Source organism: Mugil cephalus, chromosome 2 (genome assembly GCF_022458985.1).
Source record: "Mugil cephalus isolate CIBA_MC_2020 chromosome 2, CIBA_Mcephalus_1.1, whole genome shotgun sequence".
Lineage (NCBI taxonomy): Eukaryota > Metazoa > Chordata > Actinopteri > Mugiliformes > Mugilidae > Mugil > Mugil cephalus.
This window is the reverse complement of record NC_061771.1, coordinates 29,651,518-29,678,825: the sequence shown is the minus strand read 5'-3', so window position 1 is coordinate 29,678,825 and position 27,308 is coordinate 29,651,518. Positions and strand designations below refer to the sequence as shown.

The following is a 27,308-nucleotide window of genomic DNA, read 5'->3' as shown; positions in this document are numbered from 1 at the left end:
GCTACCATTTAATGTTCAGTTTCCAGAATCATCTCATATGGCTGGGGTCACACTGAACCAAGGCTTTAACAACTAGATGGTCTGAGTGCTAGGTAAGGATAGTGTCATAACTCATGGATTTATAGATTCTGCCTATTCTGGTTTTAGTTTTAGTGTCGAATCTTGTGAAGTGGATGGTGTGAGGGTGAAGGACTCTGTACAGGTCACAGAGAGATGAACTGACACATATTTCACTTAATAATTTCCCTTCACGGCTTATTTTAAAAGACGTAGCAGCAATCCTTCAGCAATTGTTACTGTATTAAATCACCACATAATATTATGTTAAATCTGACATTAACAATCTTCTTTAACTTTTTTAATAATTGCATTTTTTTTTGTTTATTATTATTATTATTACACCTTATAAAATATTATGAGTGCATTCATAGGGCATTATAAATACAACCTTCACAGAAAGTGTTACCCAACTTTTAATAGGCACATAGTTGTAAAGACATGAGGGGTGACTTACTGAGTGCTGGGATTGTCATCTTTTCTCTTCTCTCTGCCACAGGCGGCTGATGGAGCTCGACGCTTTCCATTAATAAGGTACTCGAGAGAACCGGATGAAAGCGGATGAGGAGCATGAAGAGTTTGGATGGAGGAGGCCAGAGGCCACTTTTGCCTTGTCTTTTTCTGATGGTGGAGTCATGGGGTAATTGGGGTTATATTGGTCGACCAGCCACTCCTGCGGCAATGTTTTTGGTACATTGATTCTTATTTGTCATTTCATCTTGAGGATGTACAGATATTCAAATGTGAAGGCCTGGCGATTATGTAAAGAGGAAGGAAGCCAGAACAGATTTTAACTTTCTTATACAGTGATGCAGTGACAGTCGCAGAGGTTACATGCCATCCTTCCAGACCACATCCTTCTGTGCAGACGACTTGTTCTTCTACAAAGCAGCTACCTTCTGACTAACAGAGAGAAGAGCTGAGCAACTATGAGATTATCAGCAGCTGTGACCGGATTTGTTGTTATCTTCAGCTCTGTCTCAGGTACTGAATATTTACATCTATATTTGGAGGTATTTAGTGCATTTCTTCCCTCCACCAATCTTTTAGAACTGACAAACCTACTTGTCTTCAACAAACTTCTAATCCAGTTGACCTTGTATTTTGTTTTCATGTAACCAGCTGTGTACCAAAAACTTTTTTCCGTTTAACCTTAGCTGAGAGAACATGTGTTGATCGACTGAAAGAAAAAACAAGAAGTGGTCCTTTTAGATATCTTAATATCTTAAGGCATAAAGAATCTTTTCCTGCTCACTAGAAACATGGGGCGGCCTCTCACTTTCTTTTTACTCTATTTTCTGATACTGACATTTTATGCACTCTTGCAGTCCAAGAGTTTCACATCAGTATTTCGAATGTGGTTTCATGTGACAGAGAATGCAGACAGGAAACTAAACAAATACCATGTTCCACACCCTTCTAACAATTTATGTTCCGCTTCTTAAAGTGCACTGACAGAGGTGATTCTGTAGCACAAATCTGAACTGGTACTGGAATAAATAAAGGATTAACAGACCTATGCTGAACTAATGAGACGCTAGCCAGCATTTAAAGATGCAAAGTCCAAATTTAAAATACATGGAAGAACCAGTAACAGTCAGTTACAAACAACATGTTAGTAAATGGTTTGCCCTATCTAAGGGTGTCTGGGACACAACATGATTAGGCTCCCATCTTCCTCTGGACCCAAGTAGTCACCAAGATACAAAAGGTTATTGTATAAAGAAAGTTATTTATTTACAATAGGAAAATAAATTAAAGTATGCAAAGGATGGCTTCAGGGTGGAACAAGGCCAAAATAACTAACCAAACAACCCTACCTTGAAATTAATTCAATAACCTAACAAAACCAGACAAACAACAAAATACTTACCTCCCTAACTAAATAAACAGGAGAAAAGATGATGACAGCTAAGCACCAGCCATTATGGAAATAGTGACATCCAGTTTCTGGTCAAGCAGAGTTTTTCCCAGCCTTTCACAGCCTCAATTTCCCACTAGTCATTCAGAACTGAAGAAGCTGCACAGATGAATGTGGCAAAACGTCTTCAAGAAATTCTACAAGTCCTGTTGCCTTTATTCAACACCTTTTGGATCACCTGTGTAAATACTTCCAATATGAAACTGGTGCCTTGGTCCTTTTGAGCGGATTTAGACAGGCCAACAGTTGTAAAGAACTTAGTGAGGGCTTTAATAACGGGTTTTGCTTTAATGGTGCGCAGTGGAATGGCCTCAGGACACATCGTTGCAGCACACTGAGTACTGAGTACTTGAGGTCGGAGCTCTTTTGGCACTACCACTTGGTTAACAATGTTAATCTGAGTCGGGGCTCCATCTTTTCATCAGATCACCGTTGTCCAGACGAAAAACAACTGGTTCCCAGGTTTTCTCAGCGGCTACAGCAGACGACAGACACAAAGTTAGAGACGGAACCTTTTTTCTACCATGTGTAGAGGAACATTAAATTGACTCATTTTAACATGGTTAAATACACATCATATCACCTATAAGACATGATTTTATTTTAGAAATTGAAGAATATGTTGTTAAGAAAGGAGCATAGAGGGTGGGAAGTCCTCCAGCAGTATAGCTAAGTTTAGTGTAATCTACTCATTGAGCTAAACACCACCCCACCTCAGCTAGCTTTAACCACAAGCTCAAGTGTAAGCTTAAAAATAAAGAGGGTGTTTATTGATTTTATTCATTGAGTCATGGTTAGTGCATAGTAATTTCTCAAGTGGCTGTTGTGTAAAGACACCTGTGTCTAGATGGTCCAGTATTGCTGGCTACAGTTACACCATGAAAACACAAAAGTTGTCCTGCTTGGACAAGGTTACTGAAAAGTTTATTTAAATCCACCACAGCAAACTGGGAGGAACATGGCATATGTTTAAATCTGTCCTCACAAACGAAGTCAAGAAGGACATTGGTTAGGGAGGCCACCAAGATACCTCTGGCTACTCTGAGAGAGCAGCTGAGTGGAGAGGGACTCTGAGAGAATGGTAAAGAGAGACACTGTTGAAGGCCCCATCCTGGACAAAACAATCACAAGTGGCCGGCCTGTTGGTAGGTGGTCTTTAATGCTGGTGGATTTGTAGGCATGCATAATAATCTTTTCTTCCCAGGTTACTGCAGAGTAAGCAAACCTTGTTGTCTGAAGTATTTCAAGTCTGTTTGGTGACCAGAGAAATCTGTCTCCGTCTGATCCTGTAAATCTTTTTGTTTTTGTGTGTTCCAGTGGTACTTGGTCAGACTGGTGATGGAGTGACTTACTCTTCTACTCAGATCTGTGCTGTAAAAGGATCAACGGTGGAAATAAGCTGCAGCTACACGTACCCATCGAGTATAAATGGGAAGGTCACCGTGGTTGAAAAAGCTGTATGGTTTACTAAAATGGAAGGTGGTGAACCTGTGGATCTGATGACAGACGCAGAGCTTTTGGGTCGTGTTCAGTATCACTGTGATGAGAACAAGTGCACTCTGAGAATCTCAGACTTGAGAGAGAGAGACTCAGCTAAGTACAAGTTCAGATTCATAACAAACCAAGAAGGTGGACGTTTTACTGGTTCACCTGGAGTCACTCTGACTGTCTCAGGTAAGAATTTATCCTCCACATATGTCAAATGTGAAACATGTCCTTACTATTACTGAACTATTGATGAATCTGTTTATTTAAGGGGTGAAAACAGTTAAAATGATATTTCTCTGTTCACTTCAGTTCTCCGTGTAGAGGTTAAAACATCTTCAGGATCAAGTCGGGTAGAGGTGAAGTGTCAGAGCAGTAGTCGTCTATCTGCTCGTTCCTACGTCTGGTACAAGAATGGAGTGAACATGAACAAAGACACTTATTCAATCAAACAATCCTTTGATTGGGGAGACAGTGTTTCCTGTGCTGTTAAAGGATTTGAGAAGTTTCCCTCTCCTCCACGATGTGAGTTTACTTCAGTCTTCCATTAACTCAGTGTCATCTCTGAACCAACCATCAGTGTCTGTATTTCAGAAAACCACACTTCCTCTTCCTCTTCTCTTGTTTGATCTCTGTGGGGTAAGGTTTAAATGTTTTTCAAAATCCCTTCTTCTTCTTTCAGGTGTCCTTCGTCAAACCTGCAAGAAAGTGACTTACACTGACAGAAGCATCTGTGCCATCAAAGGTTCATCAGTGAACATTTCCTCCACATACAGTCATTATTATTATTATGATGCTATTGTGTCAAAGTTCTGGTTCCGTCCTGATCGTAGTCGTCAGTGGATGAATCCCTCACAGCCTGAGGACCTGAGTAAAGACTCCCAGTATTCAGGTCGTGTTCAGGTCCTTGAACCAGAGACAGGAAGATCCACTCTGAGAATCACTAACCTGACAGAGAGTGATTCATCTGAGTATCACTTCAAATTCAAGACACGACGGTTTGAATGGAGAAGTGTTTTACCTGGAACAACTCTGACTGTCACAGGTACTGATGAACTCTAACTTATTATCCTCTGTGATAATTACTACAGTGTTATTTTAATATTCTGGTATTTTTTAATCTGGGTCATATATTTTCCTCCTGTATGTTCAGCAGGTCTACTGCAGTAAATAAAACATGCCATTTGTCTACATAGATAGATAGACAGCAATATTTATATCATGTATTCCAAAGGGAAAAAGTATTGGCCCAAGCACAGAGCCCTGTGGAATTCAGTGACTAACTTTTATAATAAGTTGAAAAATCCATATCGATATGTGTAAATTTGACTCTGTCTAAGTATTATATACACCACCAACAGGAGTCCAAGACTATGGATACAAGTTGTTTATGATTTATGATATGGACCAGAAATGGTAGGAAAATAGGGCATGTTTCAACAGAAAATAATTATCATTTCATATAAGTTTCAAGTTTCAGATGGCAGTCGTGTATCCTCTGACCAGGTGAGATGTGTGGTTGGAATTTAATTTCCTGTGTTTCTGTGTTCGCAGTACCACATGTACAGGTGAAAGTGTTCTCGTCTCCCAGTGGTCTGAAGCTGATTTGCCACAGCAGCTGTTTTAATCCTAGTCATCCTCAGTTTGTCTGGTTCAAGAATGGAAAGGAAACTTGGGGAACAACGTTTTCCTACACAGGACACATCAGTCCGACTGACAGCTATTCATGTGCATATGAAGGCTACCGCTCTCATTCAGTGTGTGAGTTTACTCCACAGTACTGTGTCACTGTAAAGCTTTTTTTCTGATGTAATGTTTATTAGCTTTTAAAAGGACTGATATTTCAATGACATATAATTGTATCTGCTGCTATGAGATGATAATATTATGAACTGATTTGTTGCTTACGTTTAGTTACTGCTGCCACATGGTGAGGTCCAGGTGATATCCTGGAAGTGCTGCTACAATGTGTAATTAATATTTATTCTCACTTTGAATTTAGATAAAAAGATGACACAGTGCACCAAAAGTGACATATGTTGTGGGCAATCCGATCACAACTGTGCAGCGTTGTGTACCTGTGTTTACACCTGGCATTAGATTACAACTCCACATGCAGACAGCACTGCAGATCTGATCTCAGTGTATAACAGCTGCTATCTTTAATGAATTGCTGCACTCGTATTGACTTCAATGTGTTTTGACTGTGGGACACGATTAATGGACACTCCAGACATGTCATTATGTAAAATGTGAGCATAATGTGAAATGTGAGCATAACAAAAGATCTGAATCGTAATTTGTGTTTTATTTTGTAAACTGTTGCCTCCTTGTCATTCTGTTCATTTTACTTCCTGTCCTAGGGATTCCTGAATATTTTCACCTAAGTCTCGTTATTATCTCGTGTCTTTACTGTACGTTTCTTCTCTGTACTTGTGGACTTGTGAAATTCCATCAGTTGCTGCCTGTTCCAGTTCAAAGTACCACCTGGCCAAGTGCAGTCCAACTGACAAGATGTGTATTTGCTCCTCTTGAATTATCGAGGATTTGTCTGTATCAGACTTATCATGCATGAACTACCAACTACTAAGTCCAAAGTTTGGTTATTTAGGATAAACACTCTCCTGTTTCACCTGTTTACTGACGGGTTTTAGCCTTTGTTCTTGGGTACTCTGAAGTACAGACTGTGGAGGATGAGAAGATGTTACCTTCAGGTGTGTTCTCAATAAAGGGAACAGTGCAAGTACACATCTGTGTGATTGAATTGAATTGAATTGGATCGGTTCTTGGGCAGCGATTAATGATGCTTCTCAAAAACAGACAAGAACAAGTTTACCACACGATAAATGCAGTGAATCTCTAAGGTCCAGATAACCTTTAACCCTTTACCTTTGTGTGACTTTTAGTCCAAATTGAATTGGAGTCTTTGGATCCTTTTTAACTTTTTTGCCCTTTTGTATCCTTATTACACATCCCCCCTATTTTCCTTTGTGCTTCTAAAATACAACAAAGCTTCAGATTCTGCTATATTTTCTACTTCCCCAGATCCTCCAAAGCTTCCCTCTGTATCAGTGAGTCCATCTGGTGAGATAGTGGAGGGCAGTTCAGTGACTCTGACCTGTAACAGTGATGCTAACCCACCAGCTAACTACACCTGGTACAAGGAGAATGAAGACTCACCAAAAGCTTCAGGACAGATCCTCAACATCACTGACATCAGACCTGAACACAGAGGGAGTTATTACTGTGAAGCCCACAACAGAATGGGACGTCGTAACTCCACCTTACATCTGGTTGTTGTAGCAAGTGAGAAACAATGCTGGTCTGTTCCGTATGTATCACTCACTGAGTGTATGTAAAAGGTACGACTTTTAAGTATTTCCTTTTGATCTACCAGGTGCATGGAAAACAGGAGCTATGGCAACAGTCACTGCTGCTCTCTTGGTGGTCCCAGTCCTTGGTGTCTTCCTGTGGAAAAGGTGACCAATTGATATCATATCATATCATATCATATCATATCATATCATATCATATCATATCATATCATATCATATCATATCATATCATATCATATCATATCATATCATATCATGTTTATTCTTTAAATGTTTCTTTATTCTCATGTCCAGAAGAAATGAGTGCTACAAACTGCAGTGTAAAAGTGGAGAAAGACCTGTCAATACATCGCAGGTGAGAATGTTTAGGAAATCATGGATTTCCCTAGAAAACAATTTCTAAGTGGTTTGGGTTTGGTGCTGTGCCAAGTTCAATAGTATTTGAATAGCACCATTGTTAGTGTGAATATTCACACAACAACATATCTCTGAAGCAGCTCAGACACCCAGGTCATGATATTTTGCAGAAAAACAACTACCAAAGTAGGGAGTTAAATTGGAACATCTGTGGATGTCAGAAACTCTCTAACTTCAAGTATCTGGTCGTTAACTGACACCACAACAAAGTGCAACATATCTCGGCAGCTCCTTTCCACAGTCAATCGCATGCTTGCTAAACAGCCATAAGGAGGAGATGTCAGTATTTTTATGGATGCTTTAATGTACACAATGGTAGAGTTTGATGGTGTGCAGCGTAAATTAAATGGCTAAAGGTTGAATTTTGTACACAACCCTAACCCTCCTGTAGAGGGAATCAGTTGTATTTCGTATCAAAGTCTGCAGGATTCTATTTTTACTCAAAAGCTTTCATTACAACACACATTCTCTGTGGATTTGTTTCAATAAGAAGCTTCTACAATGTCAGAATATTTATTTCCATCCATTCATTTTTCTATAAGATCTTGTATTGATGATGTTAGAGTCTGACCACTGATCAAAGCCTCCTCCAGCACATCCCAAAGATTCTGAATGGGGTTCAGGTCTGGACTCTGTCATGGCCAAACCATGTGTGAAAATCATGTCCCGTACTCCCTGAACCACAAGGTTAGAGTTAACCGTAAAATCCACTGATGGAATAACCTGGTCATTCAGTATATTCAGGTAGCTGACCTCATTCTTTGGGCATAATGTTGCTGAACCTAGACCTGAGCTACTGCAGCCCCCTACAGGCTTGTAGAGTTATACTCAACTTCTGTTTCGCCTTTCCAGACAGATATGGGTCCAGTGTACGACACTCCGTCCTCCGCAGCAGAAACACAACCAACAGAGCAGCAGGATGATGTTCACTACAGCACCATCAACTTCTCTCAGGGCCAGATAGATGTTCTGTACTCCAACATCAGGCAAGATCAGCCGAGGAGGCAAACTGAGGAGGAGGATGAGGACACTGAATACACTGCTGTGAAATGTGTTGGTTCTGGTATTCCTCCAGGGTGAGAAGAAGCAGCCACTATTTTATTTTTATTTTTTGGCTTGGTATATGATCATTAAGCAATAAATGTTTGTTTAGAAACTGACTGATATTTTCTTTTCACAGACCAAGACGTCAAGAGAACGTGGAGGATTCGTTTTTTTAAATTGCATTTTCCCCCTCTGTGAACAGTGATGATGACAAGACACACTGAATTATTCAATTGCATTTGTCCACAATGATATTACTTGGAAAAGTAAAATGATTAATACCATTTTTTTAAGTTCCTGGTTTGCCATTGATTTAGAAGTCATAGTGAGTCAAATACATGGTTTTTTCACAATAAATATATATATAGAAAAAAAAAAAAAAAAAAAAACAATTGTGCAAAAACCACTTATTGTAATAATTACAGGAGACACCGCAGGGTGGCATCAGAAAATAATTTATCCAGACTGTAAGTAGTGTGTCAAAATAGAATACTGCAGTAGCCTATGTGCTACTGTATATGCGTACTATTGTAAAGTTTGTATTGCCACCACACAAGTTCATTAGGATTAAATAAACATTAAATCAGTATCATCCAGTAAAAGTGAGGAATGTGTTGGAGTTGAAATGTGTGTATGAAATAAATGTGTACTGAGTTAAGAGGAATTGTGTCTTGAGTAGAGTGATGTGGCTCTGAAAAGAGCCGTTGTGGTTCGTGGATGAGCAGATAGTTTAAGCTCTCTCTCCACGGATGCGGCGGGCCAACTGAATGTCTTTGGGCATGATGGTGACTCTCTTGGCGTGGATGGCGCACAGGTTGGTGTCCTCGAAGAGACCGACCAGGTAAGCCTCGCTGGCCTCCTGCAGAGCCATGACAGCGGAGCTCTGGAAGCGCAGGTCGGTCTTGAAGTCCTGAGCGATTTCACGGACCAGGCGCTGGAAGGGCAGCTTGCGGATGAGCAGCTCGGTGGATTTCTGGTAGCGACGGATCTCTCTGAGAGCCACGGTACCGGGCCTGTAACGGTGAGGCTTCTTGACGCCGCCGGTGGCCGGGGCGCTCTTACGGGCAGCCTTGGTGGCCAGCTGCTTCCTGGGGGCTTTGCCTCCGGTGGATTTACGGGCGGTCTGCTTGGTTCTTGCCATTGTTTCTTCTTTCTCTGTGAACAGGAGAAAAGTGTAATAATCAGGGCACAGTCGCTCCTCTTAAACTGTGGGACCGGCTTCGAAACAGTGACGCTGCTTCGGACCTGTGGCTCCTGATTGGTGAGCGGCTCTTCCTGGAGCTCAGCACCGCCTACAGAGGAGCAACCCCGCCACAGTGTGCGCTGTTGATTGGAGAAAAGTCGGTTCAAAAAGTCCGCTAAAACTGAGGGAGGGCCGCCCTCTGCTGCTCTGCCGGAAGCTTTTCTGGTTGGTCTGTCAGGAACCGTCACCGCTGAGGGTGGTGGACATATAAAGGAGGGGTTCTGCTGCTGGAGACACATTTTCTTTGAGTCTCGATTCAAGAAAACAAATCAGCAAAATGAGTGGCCGCGGAAAAACCGGAGGAAAAGCCAGAGCTAAGGCCAAGACCCGCTCTTCCCGTGCAGGACTCCAGTTTCCTGTGGGCCGTGTTCACAGGCTGCTGCGTAAAGGCAACTATGCGGAGCGTGTTGGTGCCGGCGCCCCCGTCTACCTGGCGGCTGTGCTGGAGTACCTGACCGCTGAGATCCTGGAGTTGGCTGGAAACGCTGCCCGCGACAACAAGAAGACCCGTATCATCCCCCGTCACCTGCAGCTGGCTGTCCGCAACGACGAGGAGCTCAACAAGCTGCTGGGAGGAGTCACCATCGCTCAGGGCGGCGTGCTGCCCAACATCCAGGCCGTTCTTCTGCCCAAGAAGACCGAGAAGCCCGCCAAGAAGTAAACCATTACCACATGACTAACAACAAGCCAAACGGCTCTTTTAAGAGCCACACACTACTTCAAAAAAGAGCTCTTTCTCCGTGTATGATGTGTATGCTTGTGCTTTTATAAACTGCATTTCTGAAGCGATTCTGTCTCTGGGTCCTGGACCTGGAGTAATCGATAAATGACAAAAGTCATTAGATTAAATATACAAATGTATATGTACACAGTATACGAAAGTGTATATTTTAAATGCAATAACTTGTATATGAAGATATGTGGAAATATGAACTATAGGATATAACGTGGCTGTAGTGATTATAGAAACTACATTTCCATGTAGCAGATATATCTGAATATGTAGTAAAAACGAGATCCTGTAACAAATATTACAAATGCTGCTTCATCTCACCTACTCAACATGCATTACTGATCAGTAAAATTAAACAATTTCATTGTTTCAGCTTCTGTTTATTCACAATGAGACACTGTAAGAGATGTATTCTCCGTGTCATGTCCTTTTCAACTGTTTCACAGTTTTACATTAACAATAATCATATTTACTTTTTATATATCCTTAATGGAAAAATTACTTGGGTTATCATCCTGTACTGTAGCAGCAGACAAATACATCTAATTCTTAGTGGACACAGTATAAACCTGTTCAATGTAATAATATCAACACTAGATTAAAATAAAGAATACTCCCAGCAGAACACTGCTTCCCCACATGATGGTCAGTGGTGTTTATGTTTCTCTGTTAGTCTTTGGTTGCATCAATGTCTCATCAAGTAAACTTCTGATTGGTTACACCCACACAGTTCCCTAAAATTTCTCACCAGTCCCTTCAGACCCTCAAAGCTACTTGGATGGTTTGTGAAGAGTCTTCTCTAAACTAACCATGTCCAACTGGACTTGCGTTTTAAACTCTTTTTAGTATATCAACTCATTTAGTTTAGTTATCAACTCGGGCAACTCTGTCACAATGATGTGGTTCCTCAGTAAAATCCAACGTTTCTCCCTGTGACCAGCAGAAATACTGTCCACTATACTAACGAGGAAGGGATTGACTCCATGCAGAAATGGGGTGTGTGTTCTACTGTTGTAAGTGTCTTCAGGAATGGTTTGTTTGGGAGAGAGGAGGGAGGGAGTGTGGGGAGTGGAGACAGTGGAGCAGCAGGGGGTCACTCAAGCCTGGTGTAAAAGGTGTGCAGACCGTCAGTAAGTCCTGGGGAGGAGCTGACAACAGGGTTTTTTTCCTTTGCGACTGGTGTTGGTTCTTAGAGTTCTCCATACAGCTGCAGAGTCGTTTGTGTCTGAATCAAGTTCCAGTCTGGCTCTGTGGTCCTCTTTGATAGCCTCTCTGAACGCCTACTCAATGTTTTTCTTTATTTTCATAACTATTTACATCAAGACGATGACTGAGCTCACCAAAACTATAAATGAACACATATGGAATTATGTAGCAGCACAAAATTTAGAATGATTTAACGTTTTTTTTTTCTTAGCTACACAATTCCATGTATCTTGCTTCATATATTTGATGGTTTAGTGGGGAGAAAGTAATAAAAATAAAGAAAAGACATTGAATGAGAAGGCGATCCCAAACTTTGCAACACAGATTTATCTTAATTTAATTCTTCTTTTTTTTCAGCAAGCTAGATGCCTTGCGGATATTACCGCCTCTGACTGGTTAGTCATAGCAGCGCTTCAAAAGGAGAGAACTGTTATAAAATGCAATTGCTGTTATAAAATGCAGGACTGTGGTGATAATCTGAGACTGATTTTCCGACGTGTTTAAAAGGTGCTTCAGAAATGTATTGTTTGTTCAAGAGTATGATACGACAGGGAACAACTGCCCTCTTTGCTCCATATACAAGACACTCCATCTGTTGTTGCTGTTTTTGTTTTTGAAGATTCTGCAGAACACCTCCTTGTGTTTCCCCATCTTTGAAAGATCCCACGCCAAATCACAATGTCCTAACCTGAGTCTTGTCATAATAAGAATTTGTCTCCTTCCCTTTCCAAAGTAGCACTATTTTGTTGTTACACTGTTCTGTATGGAGAAAAGTGGGATCCTTTCTCCTCATTCTCCCACTGCTGCTGCCACAGTGCTGTAAACATGTCTTGACAACAGGGTTTTTCTTCAGCTATAGTTATCATAATATTATAATATAATTATAATACACTCACTTGTTAGCACACTCAGAGAAAGAGTTCCTAATTTTCAATTTTCATTTGTTCCTCTCCACGCCTCTCGCCCGATGTCAGCTGGGATAGGCTCCAGCAACGTCCGCGACACTTGTGAGGATAATCGGTAGTAGTGAAGATGAGTTGAGATGAGATTTCTTCCTCTCTGAAAGCCGCTTTGTATGTATCACTCCCATCAGGAAGGCACCGACCACAGTTCTTAGATACCGATTTATTGCAACAGCCACCACCGTCACCACCATCACCGTCGAACTATTACAGTTTTTCTCAATTGCTAAAACACCAAAAGCCATTGGCTGAACAAAGTTCGCAGTTGCCTGAACTCATTTATCTAATTGTGCAGTCTGTTGTCAATACCTTAAACATGTCATTGATTACAGTTTTTCTCCATTGCTAAAACACAATTTCTGAATCCTTGCTCCATTTTCTGAAAACATTAAACACAAAACCTGAGCTTCACACACTATTAATGAAACAGTTTTATTTGTGCTCAAATTGAAACTTTCGCCTCAAAACAGTTTGACCTGTGCTCAAAACTAAACACTGCTCTCAAATCATAAACAAAGTGATCAAAATGATATACACTATCAAGCAGTCAATAAAAAATACACCAAAAAAAATAAAAAACACTTTGCTCTTTGCAATTTTTGTTCTTCCTCCTCCTTGTACCCCTATTCTTGGAACAGGACTGTACCCTGAATCTCACAAACCTGTCCTTTGTTTCTGTGATATTGGTCAATTATTGTTGCCCAAATTTCTTTAGATATTTCCACTCTTTGTCTTCCTCCTCGTCGCCCACCTCGCATACATACTCGTCCTTGTCCTCTCACATTGTTTCTTCTATCCATTCTTAGACTTTTTCCTTCCCACCTTTAACAACCTGTCTGCTCTCTGACCTGGCTTATATTGGTTGTGTCACATGATGTGAAACAAGTGAATAACAATTTTGAGTGGTTGTGTTTAATCAATGACATGTGTTCTCTATTTGCATTTGATTGTTGCCTCTTGTGTTTTCCAGTATGGATGACATGTGAATTAGAGTGCAGAATGTGATTTGAGAATGAGAATGTGTTTAGAGATCTGCTGAAAAGTCTAAGTGTGATCTGCAAATTGTGTTTTATCATGTGAAATGGTATAAGGTATTGACAACAGACTGCACAATTAGCTAAACGAGTTCAGGCAACTGCAAAATTTGTTCAGCCAATGGCTTTTAGTGTTTTAGCAATTGAAAAAAAACTGCAATAAAATACTCAAGAGAACCAGATGACAGTTCCATGGGAACATAAGGGGTCGGGCTGGAGGAGGACGAGACACTCACCACTTTACCACTAGGGGGAAAAGGGGAGCTGGTGGGTGGAGCCTCAGGAAGGCTGGAGATGCTATCGCTGGTGCTCTCATGCTGCTCTGACGCCTCACTGCTGCTGTCATTTCTTTGGTTGGTATTGTCATCATCATCGTCATCATCACTGCTCTCTGAGTGAGTAGGGAAGGAGTCATGATCGCTGTCCTCCTGGTGGACCTCCTCTGCTGTCCCCTCTGCTCCATTTGGAGGAGCACCAGCAGAGCTCTGAGCATACCTGCAGCAGTGAATCTGGAGACACAACATTACCTTTCAGCTGGACCAAAAAGCAATGGAGTGAGTGGAAAAAGAGGAATACCCGGGTCTTCTCTAAAAATCAAAAGTTAGGATGTACAGTATGCATGGAGGTCACGGATGCTGAATTGATATACAGTAGCTTAAAGAAAGGCCTGAGACAAGCAGGACTGGACGACAAGTTTTTGCAAAAAATCCTGTCTCCATAGACACAGATGGAGCAGCAATACTTTCTGGCAGAGTCGGCAGAGTGGTCACTGTACTCAAACATGATTTCCCTAATGTCCAGTCGATACACTGTCTTGCTCACTGACTTGAGTTAGCTGTCAAAGACTCACTTGGGGAAGTTGCCAACTATAACCAATTTGAGTTATATATAAAACCAGTCAGTGAAAAATGGCTGTTTGCTCCAGGAGGCAGCTGCAGCTTTAAACATACAAATCTCAGAAATAGGCTAAGTCTTTACTATCCGTTGGGTGGCAAGTAGTTTTAATACTACTTATAGCATATAGCAGTATGGAAAGACTAGCCTGCACTGGTACACCAATTCAGGACAGCAGTGAAGGGCACATCTTGCTGTGACAGAGAGAGGGAGAAATTCAGGGGCCTGCACAAACTCCTCACAAGCACAGGGTTTTTGTCCAATTTGGCGTGTATGAAGGATGCTCTGTAAAACAATTACAAAGCCTGTCACTAAAACTGCAACCTAGAGAGACATCTTTAGTAGATGCAAGTTTCTACATTCAGCAGACGATTGACATTTTGACAGCGATGAAGGACTGTGGAGAAAAATCCACACACAAAGTGGAACAGCACAGATCAACTGGCCTTTTCAAAGATGTTGAGCTGTCAGAGAGCCAACTGAAGATTAATCATCTTTAGTTCAATCAGTCTATATTTGATAGCTTGAAGAAGCGACTACCTGAACCGGACCTTGAGAAACGCTTTTGGCCACAGCAACGCAGTGCTCTAATCCACTATAGGGAAACTGAAGTTCGAGCATTGGCAAAAACACTAGGAGAATCGGTCCGAGGAGCAATCGAGGAGGTCAGTGACTTTGAATTGGAAAAACGAGCACCACGTAAAACACTGGTAAAACTTCAAACTGCCTGACATACCTGCCCACTTCAGCTGAGTGTGAGAGGGGATTTTCTGAGGATAATCTACTGACAGCAAGTACCATAAAAAGATGCATGACTGTGGCCTCTCCTCGCTTCTCTTTGTGGCCGGTGCCTGTTTGCATTGGATGGTTATCTGCAAGGACAGTAAACACATGAATACATGTCTTTTGGTTGTAAGACAAAGGAGAATTTACACGAAAGTGAGGTGATGTGTGTGAGAGTGACAAACAGCTTCATATGCTGCAGTTGTTCGCCGCCATTGACCGCACTACCGCACTCTTCCACGTGTGCATGCAGGTGCCACCGAAAATAGAGCTCCCCCGAAAGTCAGTGTAATTCGGACACAGGGCAAAACTGATTATCTGGCTAAAACTAGCAGCAAATGGATTTTTTGCTAGATTAGTTAGCGATGAACGTGGTCCGCACAAAGCCATTTGTTTTGAATCTGCATATTTACAAGCCACATCATCCTTGGGATATTTTGTGCCAAATGACCTGTCATTAGTAATACAAGAAAATCGTTTACGAAATATGGTCATTTGAATATAAAACGTACAGAAGCAGTAATTGAGATTAGTAATGAGAATAAATGTTGATGTAAAGCTGTTAAAGTGTCCGTTGTAATACCACTAGGAATATAGCTTCGGTAAATTTATCTGCCACATACAAATGCAGAAAACACTGTATTTTTTTCCCCTATACGCAACTCAACTCTGAAGGAGTAATAAAGCCCTTTCTTGACGTAGTGTGTGGCTCTTAAAAGAGCCGTTTGGTTTTGTAAACGCAGCAATGGTTTACTTCTTGGCGGGCTTCTCGGTCTTCTTAGGCAGAAGAACGGCCTGGATGTTGGGCAGCACGCCGCCCTGAGCGATGGTGACTCCTCCAAGCAGCTTGTTGAGCTCCTCGTCGTTGCGGACAGCCAGCTGCAGGTGACGGGGGATGATACGGGTCTTCTTGTTGTCGCGGGCAGCGTTTCCAGCCAACTCCAGGATCTCAGCAGTCAGGTACTCCAGCACAGCCGCCAGGTAGACGGGGGCGCCGGCACCAACACGCTCCGCATAGTTGCCTTTACGCAGCAGCCTGTGAACACGGCCCACAGGGAACTGGAGTCCTGCACGGGAAGAGCGGGTCTTGGCCTTAGCTCTGGCTTTTCCTCCGGTTTTACCGCGGCCACTCATTTTGCTGATTTGTTTTCTCGAATCTAGACTCAAAGAGAATGTGTCTTCAGCAGCAGAACCCCTCCTTTATATGTCCACCACCCTCAGCGGTGACGGTTCCTGACAGACCAACCAGAAAAGCTTCTGACAGAGCAGCAGAGGGCGGCCCTCCCTCAGTTTAAGCGGACTTTTTGAACCGACATTTCTCCAATCAACAGCGCACATTGTGGCGGGGTTGCTTCTCTGTAGGCGGTGCTGAGCTCCAGGAAGAGCCGCTCACCAATCAGGAGCCACAGGTCCGAAGCAGCGTCACTGTTTCGAAGCCGGTCCCACAGTTTAAGAGGAGCGACTGTGCCCTGATTATTACACTTTTCTCCTGTTCACAGAGAAAGAAGAAACAATGGCAAGAACCAAGCAGACTGCCCGTAAATCCACCGGAGGCAAAGCCCCCAGGAAGCAGCTGGCCACCAAGGCTGCCCGTAAGAGCGCCCCGGCCACCGGCGGCGTCAAGAAGCCTCACCGTTATAGGCCCGGTACCGTGGCTCTCAGAGAGATCCGTCGCTACCAGAAATCCACGAGCTGCTCATCCGCAAGCTGCCCTTCCAGCGCCTGGTCCGTGAAATCGCTCAGGACTTCAAGACCGACCTGCGCTTCCAGAGCTCCGCTGTCATGGCTCTGCAGGAGGCCAGCGAGGCTTACCTGGTCGGTCTCTTCGAGGACACCAACCTGTGCGCCATCCACGCCAAGAGAGTCACTATCATGCCCAAAGACATTCAGTTGGCCCGCCGCATCCGTGGAGAGAGAGCTTAAACTATCTGCTCATCCACGAACCACAACGGCTCTTTTAAGAGCCACCTCACTCTACTCAAGAGATAATTCCTCTTGGTATTTAGTCCAGGAATAGTTCACACACGCATGTCAATTGTAACATATTACCATTGATTTAACATGTAAACTGGAATTTAGTCCAAATTTAACTCCTAAAATAATTTTTAATCAACATTTGTTGTATGTATTGTGGGAACACGTGCTGTACATTACGGTAGTACGTTATTCTATTTTGCGCTACAGTCTGAATAAATTTGACTCGGTGTTCTGCTGCCATCCTGTGGTCACTCCTTGATTACAGTGAGTGGTTTACCTTCGTCAATGTACCCATTATTTCACTCGCCATGAATTTTGTCAGTTTAGACCTCGATCTGTTAAAGGCTGCGGGTGGGGCCTGGACTTCCAGAAATTCACTACCATCTCTTTGTTTTTAGCTCAATTGATCAGAAGGTGTGTGTGTGTGTGTGTGTGTTTTGAAGTTGTTCATCAGATCGTTGTACTCCGTTCTCTCTGTCCATCCCTGTTACACCCAACAATTGCAGTGTCATTTCAGAACGTCTGCATATGACATGTCTCTGTGTTCTTGTTGAAGTCCTAGGTCTACGGGGTAGAATAGAGAAGAGCACTGTCCCCTGTGGTCCTCCAGAACTAACAACTTTATTGAGATCCAATAACATGATTACACCACATTTAACATTACACAATGTCAAAAGAGCCCTCGACAAAATACATATTTAAACACCTGCATAAATATATACATATAAACACCCCACTTATGAAAATATAAACATAGATGTTTTCCATACAGTCATAGCCAAGTGCACAAGAAAAGTAAATGAGTTAAAATACAGTGACTAACAAACAATATTAACAACATTATGTCAGTGAGAATATTTGCCTTATTTATTTAAAAGATCCCAGGGCAGAGGGCTGTTTGTCTTAGCGTCTATTGTCTTGTCTCCCCCTGAGACGCTCCTGAAGACCATGTCGCTGTTGATCATCATCTTTTCTATAACAATTTTAGCTCTGCTTTTCCAGATTTCTTGGCATTAAATCAACAAAATTGTCTTGCTCCTGCAATGCTCCTAACGATAGTCCCCTAACTGGACATATTGGGGTGTCCCTGTGAGATAGTCCACTATCTACAACAACACAATCGTGTGCAAAGGATAGCACTGAAAATGATAAACTTCAGAGAAAAGGAAAGAAAAAGACACCAACTACAGAACGAAGATTAACAAAGAAAACCTGTTTTAGTTCAGTTCAATGCTGTGAATAAAATTATTACCGTGCTGTAGATTATTCTTTATATGTGGATATTTCGGTGGGGTTTGTTGCAGAGAATTTCAGCTTTGTAGAAGGCATTGTCCTCTTTGGTAAGGGGAGTATTGTTTATGTCGACTTGGAGAGAGAAATAAGGTCAACTCGTTCGTGTGATTCTGTGGATTTATTACACAATTTTTATTGGATTCACAGCAGAATGTGAAGCTATAGAAAAATAATCCAACAACAAATAAGAATAAAGGTCTGGAAAAGAAACGCTGGCAGAGAACAGCTTTATATCGAAGTCAGTCTGCTCCATCAACCTCCACCACTGTGTTTGCTGCAGACACAACATCTTCACTTTATTCTAAACTCATGGCCAACACACGGTTGTTTCAGCTCTGAATCTCTGAGCAAATATGTATCGCAACTTGAAAATGACTCTGGATAAAGCTTTGATGAATGTTAAATATTTTTAAGAGAGAAAAGAGTGGGAAAAGTCGACGACCTGTGCCGAGCTCCGCGGTGAGTCGGTGCGGTTTGGAGGCTCCATGAACAAAATAAAAACACCACCAGAGCTCAGCATGAGCTGGACACGAAGAGACAACAGTCCGCTATGTGCCCATTCAGTTTCAGCCTGTTTCTCTGCTCCAACAAACGTTTATTTTTCTTGAATGTGTCCAGAGAAAACACAAGCAGCGACATTCAGCCTGTACACAGGAGAGTCGGGCTGGGCTGAGTCTCTACGGTTCTCATGGTGTGTTTAAGTGCCGCCTCCTGCTCCGAGTTTTTCATCACTGCAGTCTGACTCTGGTTGACTAGCGACAAACGACAGGAAGGAAAATGGCAGAAGTAGCTCCAGCTCCGGCTCTCACTCCGGCCAAAGCCGCCAAGAAGAAGGCGTCCAAACCGAAGAAAGCCGGTCCCACCGTCAGCGAGCTGATCGTTAAATCTGTGGCCGCTTCCAAGGAGCGGAGCGGCGTCTCTGCAGCCGCCCTCAAGAAGGCTCTGGCTGCCGGCGGCTACGACGTGGACAAGAACAAGGCCCGCGTCAAGACCGCCATCAAGAGCCTGGTGACCAAGGGGACTCTGGTTCAGATCAAGGGAACCGGGGCCTCCGGATCCTTCAAGATCAACAAGAAGGCTGAAAGCAAGGTCAAGAAACCCGTCAAGAAAGTTGCCACTAAAGCCAAGAAGCCCGCAGCGGCCGCTAAAAAGTCTCCTAAGAAAGTCAAGAAGCCCGCAGCAGCTGCTAAGAAATCTCCCAAGAAAGTCAAGAAACCAGCAGCGGTAAAGAAAGCAGCCAAGAGCCCCAAGAAGGCCACAAAGAGTCCTAAGAAGGCTGCCAAGAGCCCCAAGAAGGTGGTCAAGAAGGCCCCTGCAGCCAAGAAAGCCCCCGCTAAGAAGGTAGCCAAGCCTAAAGTCAAGAAGGCAGCACCCAAGAAGAAGTGAGCTCCTGAAACATCACGACTCCTCAAAGGCTCTTTTCAGAGCCACCCACACCATCCCCTAAGAAATCATTCCTCACATCAACAAAATCACTTCTATATTTATTTAAAGGAAAATGTAGAATCAACTTTGTTTCTAATCGACCTTAATGCAATTCATTGTATCCTGTAAAGATACTATTTTAATGTCAAAAGTAACTGCTAAAACTAAAAGAAAAAACTTTCAGTTGGTTATAGGATTATAACTGGCAGAGAATGTAAGAGACGCAGTTTATAATTATGTTAAATAACATTTAGAACTAAATTTGTTAGGGATTTGCTACTTTATGCATTTAGGAAAGTGCATGGTACATGATTTATTTTATGAAAGAAGTTACCAATAAAATAATTGTTTACAAATAGGCCAGAATAATTGGTATGTATGAAATTATGGGTCTTATTTCCATATAACTGAAGTTCACCACTAGGATTGAGTAATATTTGCTTATAAGAAAAAAAAAGTTTGCTTTTATGTCATGAGAATCAAGGAATAAACGCCGTGTCACCTGTAGGTAGTGCTGTTGAGTTGGGTACAGTGCCCCCCTAGCCACAAGTTGCCACAGACATCAGGTGGAGTAATGGCTTCCCCATAGCAAACAGATCTACTCAGACTCAACTTTTATTTACTTATGTTTTCATACCATACAAGTTGACAAAGTTTGTATTTAAGGAGCACTGCTCTTTGGTGTAGGTGCGTGGTCCTGAAAAGGACCGTTTCGTGTTTCCAGTAAACAGCTGCTAGTTTACTTGGAGCTGGTGTACTTGGTGACTGCCTTGGTTCCCTCAGACACGGCGTGCTTGGCCAGCTCACCGGGCAGCAGAAGGCGGACGGCGGTCTGGATCTCCCTGGAGGTTATGGTGGAGCGCTTGTTGTAGTGAGCAAGACGAGAGGACTCACCGGCGATCCGCTCAAAGATGTCGCTGACGAACGAGTTCATGATGCCCATGGCTTTGGAGGAGATACCGGTGTCAGGGTGGACCTGCTTCAACACCTTGTACACGTAGATGGCATAGCTCTCCTTCCTGGTCTTTCTCTTCTTCTTGCCGGTCTTAGACACGCTCTTAGAAACGGCTTTCTTTGAGCCCTTCTTGGGCGCTTTCACTGGATCAGGCATAATTCAACGTTTAAGTTTCTTAAACGGATAAACTGTGACGAGTAGAGCAGCCATTTTATATCGGCTTCATGCAAATATATCTGTGCTGTTGCTCAAAATTGATTGGTTAGTTTCACAGTGAGACTGAGCATGCGCAGTGTAACCGCCTTTGCCGCTTTTTAATCCTCCAATTATTCTTGGGGTCAATTTGACCCCACTCAATGTCTATTGTTCAATTTTTTTTATTTATTTTTTTTTTTTTAACTTCATATTTCATGACTTTTCCTAGTTTGATAGGGACAACTGGATAAGCATACAATTATTCTGATTATATTTTTTCAATATGCTGAACACATATTGCACACATTGGTGTTCCTTTGGGGTCAATTTGACCACCAGCTGTTTTGGCTGTGTAAAGATTGTCTGTCTGTGTGTGTGACCTAACATTCCCACGCTTGCAGGTGCAGAGTTAATACTTTTGAGTTGATGCATAACAGGAGGGAGGGGAAAACCACTATTCCCACTACAGCTTTGATAATTCTCGTGTTGTGGGCATGTGGAAAACAGCTTGACTTGTGAAACCCTGCAAAAATGAGGAAGCCAGTATAGGCTTACGAGTTGATCACATGCAGGTGTTTCCAACACACACACACGCCTCCCTTCGAAAGTTATCACCTCAAGTACAATATTTTCAAATGATGGTTATGTGAAGAGCTCCAATAATGACCATATGTGTTCATCATGGCTGACTGTGTGTGTGGTGGGATACACTTTTCTCTACCTTGTTGTTGAGGAGAGCAGAGAGACCATAATTTTCCATTATGGGCTAATTTTTACCATTTTATTTAACAAATATTACATTTACTTATCATTAGAATACGATTTTTATGATGTATTTTTCTACACATTACAGTTATATAAAATACTCAGACGATTGTCATCAGTCTTTTTGAATGAAAAGGTTTCTTAGACCAGTTTTAAGAGAGTCCATGCCCAGCCGCCATCAGCGGGTTGGGGAGACAGCTCTATAGGTGAGGTCATTTTTATGTCGTGGGAATTGGTGTTCTACTTTTTATTTTAATTTTAAGTTATAACTTGAAAAATGTATATCTTCACAACACACAAGATTCAGCCTCCGAAGGACCATCTCCTATTCCAAAATGTAAATTTTCTGGAGGCAAATGTCCCTGGGGCAGAGTGACTTTAAGGGTAAAATGTATTGGCAATATTTGAGGATAATAAGAGGACTTTTGAGATGAAACTCAAGCACTATACAAAATATAATTAATATACTCCTTGAGTTATCCATTGGTTTGATCAAGTCCGACTTGTATTAATTAGGTTGCCTTAATTAATTTCTTAAAATGAGACATCTATAAGGAATGCATGTCTTTATATAGAGATGTGTGGCCCTTAAAAGGACCTTTGTGTTGTTTGTTGGATGAAGGAGTTGGAAGTTTAACCTCCGAAGCCATAGAGAGTACGTCCCTGCCTCTTGAGAGCATAGACCACATCCATGGCGGTGACGGTCTTCCTCTTAGCGTGCTCGGTGTAGGTGACGGCATCGCGGATGACGTTCTCCAGGAAAACCTTCAACACGCCGCGGGTCTCCTCGTAGATCAGACCGGAGATACGCTTGACTCCACCACGGCGAGCCAGACGGCGTATAGCGGGCTTAGTGATTCCCTGGATGTTATCACGGAGAACTTTACGGTGACGCTTGGCGCCTCCTTTACCGAGACCTTTGCCGCCTTTTCCCCTTCCGCTCATTTTTACTGTTCAGATGGTTTCTGTCCAATAATGTCTCTGCTACGCTCACAGTCGGTTTTACAGTCTAACTGAGGACGTGAAAGAAGACAGTAGGAGGCGGGACTAAACGTCTTCAGGAACCATGGCAACGCTCTTAAAGTGGCCACGTCCCTAATTCAATTTAAATGTGATGCCGAAAAGGCAAAAGTGACAACATATGAGAAGAGGGCATTGTAAACAAAAGGAATGAAACATTAGAGAATTACAAAGTTGCGATGGAGTTGAAAGAAGAAGACACAGATGGGTTGAATTTTTCTAAAGATGAAGTGCAGTAAAGTTGTGGAAAGGATGGTCACAGATAGGCTAGTGTATAAATCAGAGAAAGTATAAGTAAGGATGGTTCACACTCATACAAAGCAGGTTTCAGAGAGGAAGAAATCTCATATCATCTCATCTTCTACTACTGATTATCCTCACAAGAGTCGCAGGCATTGCTGGAGCCTATCCCGGCTAACATCAGGCGAGAGGCATGGAGAGGAAGAAATGAAAATTGAAAATTAGAAACTCTGTCTCTTTTTTTGTGAATGAACCAAGTATTTGACTCACTATGGCTTCTGAATTGATGGCAAACCAGATACATAAAAGAGGTTTAATGATTTTATTTTTCAATGTAATATCATTGTGGACAGAGGGAGGAAATGCAATTTAAAAAATAATACCATTTTAATAAAACCTTAACTGTATTTGTAACTCTGTAGTCTTGTCCATGTGTGGTATGTGAATGTTAATTTCTTTAGTGTGACTTTAAAAATAGGATGCATTCATAAATATAAAACCCAGCCAGACTCATGTTGTGTTTGTGTAGTTTTTGTTAACTATGCTGTACAGTGCAAACGAATCCTCCGCGTTCTCTTGACGTCTTGGTCTGTGAAAAGAACATATCAGTCAGTTTCTAAACAAACATTTATTGCTTAATGATCATATACCAAGCCAAAAAATAAAAATAAAATAGTGGCTGCTTCTTCTCACCCTGGAGGAATACCAGAACCAACACATTTGACAGCAGTGTATTCAGTGTCCTCATCCTCCTCCTCAGTTTGCCTCCTCGGCTGATCTTGCCTGATGTTGGAGTACAGAACATCTATCTGGCCCTGAGAGAAATTGATGGTGCTGTAGTGAACATCATCCTGCTGCTCTGTTGGTTGTATTTCTGCTGCAGAGGACGGAGTGTCGTACACTGGACCCATATCTGTCTGAAAAGGCGAAACAGAAGTTGAGTATAACTCTACAAGCCTGTAGGGGGCTGCAGTAGCTCAGGTCTAGGTTCAGCAACATTATTCCCAAAGAATGAGGTCAGCTGATAACTGAATATACTGAATGACCAGGTTATTCCATCAGTGGATTTTACGGTTAACCCTAACCTTGTGGTTCAGGGAGTACGGGACATGATTTTCACACATGGTTTGGCCATGACAGAGTCCAGACCTGAACCCCATTCAGAATCTTTGGGATGTGCTGGAGAAGGCTTTGATCAGTGGTCAGACTCTAACATCATCAATACAAGATCTTATAGAAAAATGAATGGATGGAAATAAATATTCTGACATTGCAGAAGCTTCTTATTGAAACAAATCCACAGAGAATGTGTGTTGTAATCCAATTTAACTCCCTTTGGTAGTTGTTTTTCTGCAAAATATCATGACCTGGGTGTCTGAGCCGCTTCAGAGATATGTTGTTGTGTGAATATTCACACTAACAATGGTGCTATTCAAATAATATTGAACTTGGCACAGCACCAAACCCAAACCACTTAGAAATAGTTTTCTAGGGAAATCCATTATTTCCTAAACATTCTCACCTGCGATGTATTGACAGGTCTTTCTCCACTTTTACACTGCAGTTTGTAGCACTCATTTCTTCTGGACATGAGAATAAAGAAACATTTAAAGAATAAACATGATGATATGATATGATATGATATGATATGATATGATATGATATGATATGATATGATATGATATGATATGATATGATATCAATTGGTCACCTTTTCCACAGGAAGACACCGAGGACTGGGACCACCAAGAGAGCAGCAGTGACTGTTGCTATAGCTCCTGTTTTCCATGCACCTGGTAGATCAAAAGGAAATACTTAAAAGTCGTACCTTTTACATACACTCAGTGAGTGATATATACGGAACAGACCAGCATTGTTTCTCACTTGCTACAACAACCAGATGTAAGGTGGAGTTACGACGTCCTATTCTGTTGTGGGCTTCACAGTAATAACTCCCTCTGTGTTCAGGTCCGATGTCAGTGATGTTGAGGATCTGTCCTGAAGCTTTTGGTGAGTCTTCATTCTCCTTGTACCAGGTGTAGTTAGCTGCTGGGTTAGCATCACTGCTACAGGTCAGAGTCCCTGAACTACCCTCCACTATCTCACCAGATGGACTCACTGACACAGAGGGAAGCTTTGGAGGATCTGGAGGAGAATACATATATGAAAGCAATTTTATATGCAATATCTAAGAGGTAGCTGACCATTTATCCATCTCCACAAATATTATTTAATGTCTAAATCCAAGCTCCTTACATTTAACATCTAGGAACAGAGGTGTAGGGTTGGTCCATCCATATTGGTTCTCAGACTTGCAGTAGTATATTCCTCTGTCCTCAGAGCTGACGGAGGGAAAACGATAAATACCTTCTGGTCCGAGAATCAGCGTTTGGTTCTCCTTGTACCAAGTATATGTCGCTGCTGGGTTAGCATCACTGTTACAGGTCAGAGTCACTGAACTGCCCTCCACTATCTCACCTGAGGGACTCACTGATACATGGGGAAGCTTTGGAGGATCTGGGGAAGTAGAAAATATAGCAGAATCTGAAGCTTTGTTGTATTTTAGAAGCACAAAGGAAAATAGGGGGGATGTGTAATAAGGATACAAAAGGGCAGCTATACTTAAACAGGTTCCCCAACTATTAGCCACAATAAAAGAAGAGGGTAACCAGTTAAACATATGTTACAAGGAGCAAGAAGTTATAAAGGATCCAAAGACTCCAATTCAATTTGGACTAAAAGTCACACAAAGGTAAAGGGTTAAAGATTCTGGTCATAACAAGAAAAACATCTGGACCTTAGAGATTCACTGCATTTATCATGTGGTAAACTTGTTCTTGTCTGTTTTTGAGAAGCATCATCAATCGCTGGCCAAGTACCGATCCAATTCAATTCAATTCAATCACACAGATGTGTACTTGCACTGTCCCCTTTATTGAGAACACACCTGAAGGTAACATCTTCTCATCCTCCACAGTCTGTACTTCAGAGTACCCAAGAACAAAGGCTAAAACCCGTCAGTAAACAGGTGAAACAGGAGAGTGTTTATCCTAAATAACCAAACTTTGGACTTAGTAGTTGGTAGTTCAGGCATGATAAGTCTGATACAGACAAATCCTCGATAATTCAAGAGGAGCAAATATACATCTTGTCAGTTGGGCTGCACTTGGCCACGTGGTACTTTGAACTGGAACAGGCAGCAACTGATGGAATTTCACAAGTCCACAAGCACAGAGAAGAAACGTACAGTAAAGACACGAGATAATAACGAGACTTAGGTGAAAACATTCAGGAATCACAAGGACAGGAAGTAAAATGAACAGAATCACAAGGAGGCAACAGTTTACAAAATAAAACACAAATTACAATTCAGATCTTTTGTTATGCTCACATTTCACATTAATGACATGTCTGGATGTGTTCATCCCCAGCTCGTTCTGAGCTGTGCAGTAATACTCTCCAGAGTCAGAAGACTGGATGGACCTGAAGACAAACTGTGTTCCTTCACTGAGCATTTGGTTCTTCTTGTACCAGGTGTATTTAGCTGCTGGGTTAGCATCAAAGCTACAGGTCAGAGTCACTGAACTGTTCTCCACTATGTCACCAGATGGACTCACTGTCACAGAGGGACACCTCGGAGCATCTGGGGGATGGAAAAATACATGAGTGTACATTGAAGTCAATACGACTGCAGCAATTCATTAAAGATAGCAGCTGTTATACACTGAGATCAGATCTGCAGTGCTGTCTGCATGTGGAGTATGGAGTAATCTAATGCAAGGTGTAAACACAGGTACACAACGCTGCACAGTTGTGATCGGATTGCCCACAACATATGTCACTTTTAGTGCACTGTGTCATCTTTTATCTCAATTCAAAGTGAGAATAAATATTAATTACACATTGTAGCAGCACTTCCAGGACATCACCTGGAACTCACCTTGTGGCAGCAGAAACTAAACGTAAGCAACAAACCAGTGAATACTAATATCATCTCATAGATAACTTTCAACCAAACGGTTGTCTCTTTAAAGACACAGCAGATACAATTATATGTCATTGAAATATCAGTCCTTTTAAAAGTTGTTGTAATTAGTCATTACATCAGAAAAAAAGATTTACAGTGACACAGTACTGTGGAGTAAACTCACACACTGAATGAGAGCGGTAGCCTTTATATGCACATGAATAGCTGTCAGTCAGACTGATGTATCCTGTGTAGGAAAACGTTGTTCCCCAAGTTTCCTTTCCATTCTTGAACCAGACAAACTGAGGATGACTAGGATTAAAACAGCTGCTGTGGCAAATCAGCTTCAGACCACTG

General features: G+C 42.0%; 6 protein-coding genes and 1 pseudogene across 6 annotated transcripts in view; 4 read left to right on the top strand and 3 right to left on the bottom strand.

The window, feature by feature from the left end:
* The first annotated feature begins 919 nt into the window (after positions 1-919).
* On the top strand, positions 920-8,603 carry LOC125003519 (B-cell receptor CD22-like). Its single transcript, XM_047577502.1, has 10 exons — positions 920-1,041; positions 3,296-3,652; positions 3,776-3,988; positions 4,146-4,508; positions 5,018-5,224; positions 6,509-6,769; positions 6,861-6,942; positions 7,093-7,153; positions 8,068-8,291; positions 8,396-8,603. Exons 1-10 carry the CDS (start codon positions 987-989, stop codon positions 8,433-8,435), a joined length of 1,863 nt encoding a protein of 620 aa, XP_047433458.1. The 5' UTR covers positions 920-986; the 3' UTR covers positions 8,436-8,603.
* Positions 8,604-9,628: 1,025 nt separating this feature from the next.
* LOC125002391 (histone H2A-like) lies at positions 9,629-10,593 on the top strand. The gene has a single exon (XM_047577294.1). The coding sequence runs from the start codon at positions 9,780-9,782 to the stop codon at positions 10,161-10,163; it is 384 nt and encodes a 127-aa protein (XP_047433250.1). The 5' UTR covers positions 9,629-9,779; the 3' UTR covers positions 10,164-10,593.
* A 4,994-nt stretch (positions 10,594-15,587) lies between these two features.
* LOC125002407 (histone H2A-like) lies at positions 15,588-16,322 on the bottom strand. The gene has a single exon (XM_047577295.1). It carries the CDS (start codon positions 16,246-16,248, stop codon positions 15,865-15,867), a length of 384 nt encoding a protein of 127 aa, XP_047433251.1. The 5' UTR covers positions 16,249-16,322; the 3' UTR covers positions 15,588-15,864.
* Positions 16,323-16,577: 255 nt separating this feature from the next.
* On the top strand, positions 16,578-17,208 carry LOC125002311 (annotated as a pseudogene).
* Positions 17,209-17,701: 493 nt separating this feature from the next.
* LOC125002216 (histone H1-like) lies at positions 17,702-20,168 on the top strand. Its single transcript, XM_047577288.1, has one exon. The coding sequence runs from the start codon at positions 19,162-19,164 to the stop codon at positions 19,768-19,770; it is 609 nt and encodes a 202-aa protein (XP_047433244.1). The 5' UTR covers positions 17,702-19,161; the 3' UTR covers positions 19,771-20,168.
* A 365-nt stretch (positions 20,169-20,533) lies between these two features.
* On the bottom strand, positions 20,534-20,953 carry LOC125002472 (histone H2B 1/2-like). Its single transcript, XM_047577299.1, has one exon. The coding sequence runs from the start codon at positions 20,918-20,920 to the stop codon at positions 20,549-20,551; it is 372 nt and encodes a 123-aa protein (XP_047433255.1). The 5' UTR covers positions 20,921-20,953; the 3' UTR covers positions 20,534-20,548.
* A 2,359-nt stretch (positions 20,954-23,312) lies between these two features.
* LOC125001639 overlaps positions 23,313-27,308 on the bottom strand; it is a 73,587-nt gene continuing 69,591 nt past the window's right edge. The window contains exons 10-15 of the mRNA XM_047577251.1: positions 25,241-25,501; positions 24,869-25,129; positions 24,696-24,777; positions 24,507-24,567; positions 23,678-23,901; positions 23,313-23,573 (exon numbers count right to left, since the gene is read on the bottom strand). Coding sequence (XP_047433207.1) covers positions 23,495-23,573; positions 23,678-23,901; positions 24,507-24,567; positions 24,696-24,777; positions 24,869-25,129; positions 25,241-25,501 — 968 coding nt within the window. The 3' untranslated portion in view covers positions 23,313-23,494. The remainder of the gene's footprint in view (positions 23,574-23,677; positions 23,902-24,506; positions 24,568-24,695; positions 24,778-24,868; positions 25,130-25,240; positions 25,502-27,308) is intronic.

Bases quoted from the DNA above. Each gene is read 5' to 3' on its own strand.
- LOC125003519 (XM_047577502.1), top strand. From the start codon at position 987: ATGAGATTATCAGCAGCTGTGACCGGATTTGTTGTTATCTTCAGCTCT. The intron at 3,653-3,775 runs GTAAGAATTTAT...TGTTCACTTCAG, and splicing joins AGTCACTCTGACTGTCTCAG to TTCTCCGTGTAGAGGTTAAA. The intron at 4,509-5,017 runs GTACTGATGAAC...CTGTGTTCGCAG, and splicing joins AACAACTCTGACTGTCACAG to TACCACATGTACAGGTGAAA.
- LOC125002391 (XM_047577294.1), top strand. From the start codon at position 9,780: ATGAGTGGCCGCGGAAAAACCGGAGGAAAAGCCAGAGCTAAGGCCAAG.
- LOC125002407 (XM_047577295.1), bottom strand. From the start codon at position 16,248: ATGAGTGGCCGCGGTAAAACCGGAGGAAAAGCCAGAGCTAAGGCCAAG.
- LOC125002216 (XM_047577288.1), top strand. From the start codon at position 19,162: ATGGCAGAAGTAGCTCCAGCTCCGGCTCTCACTCCGGCCAAAGCCGCC.
- LOC125002472 (XM_047577299.1), bottom strand. From the start codon at position 20,920: ATGCCTGATCCAGTGAAAGCGCCCAAGAAGGGCTCAAAGAAAGCCGTT.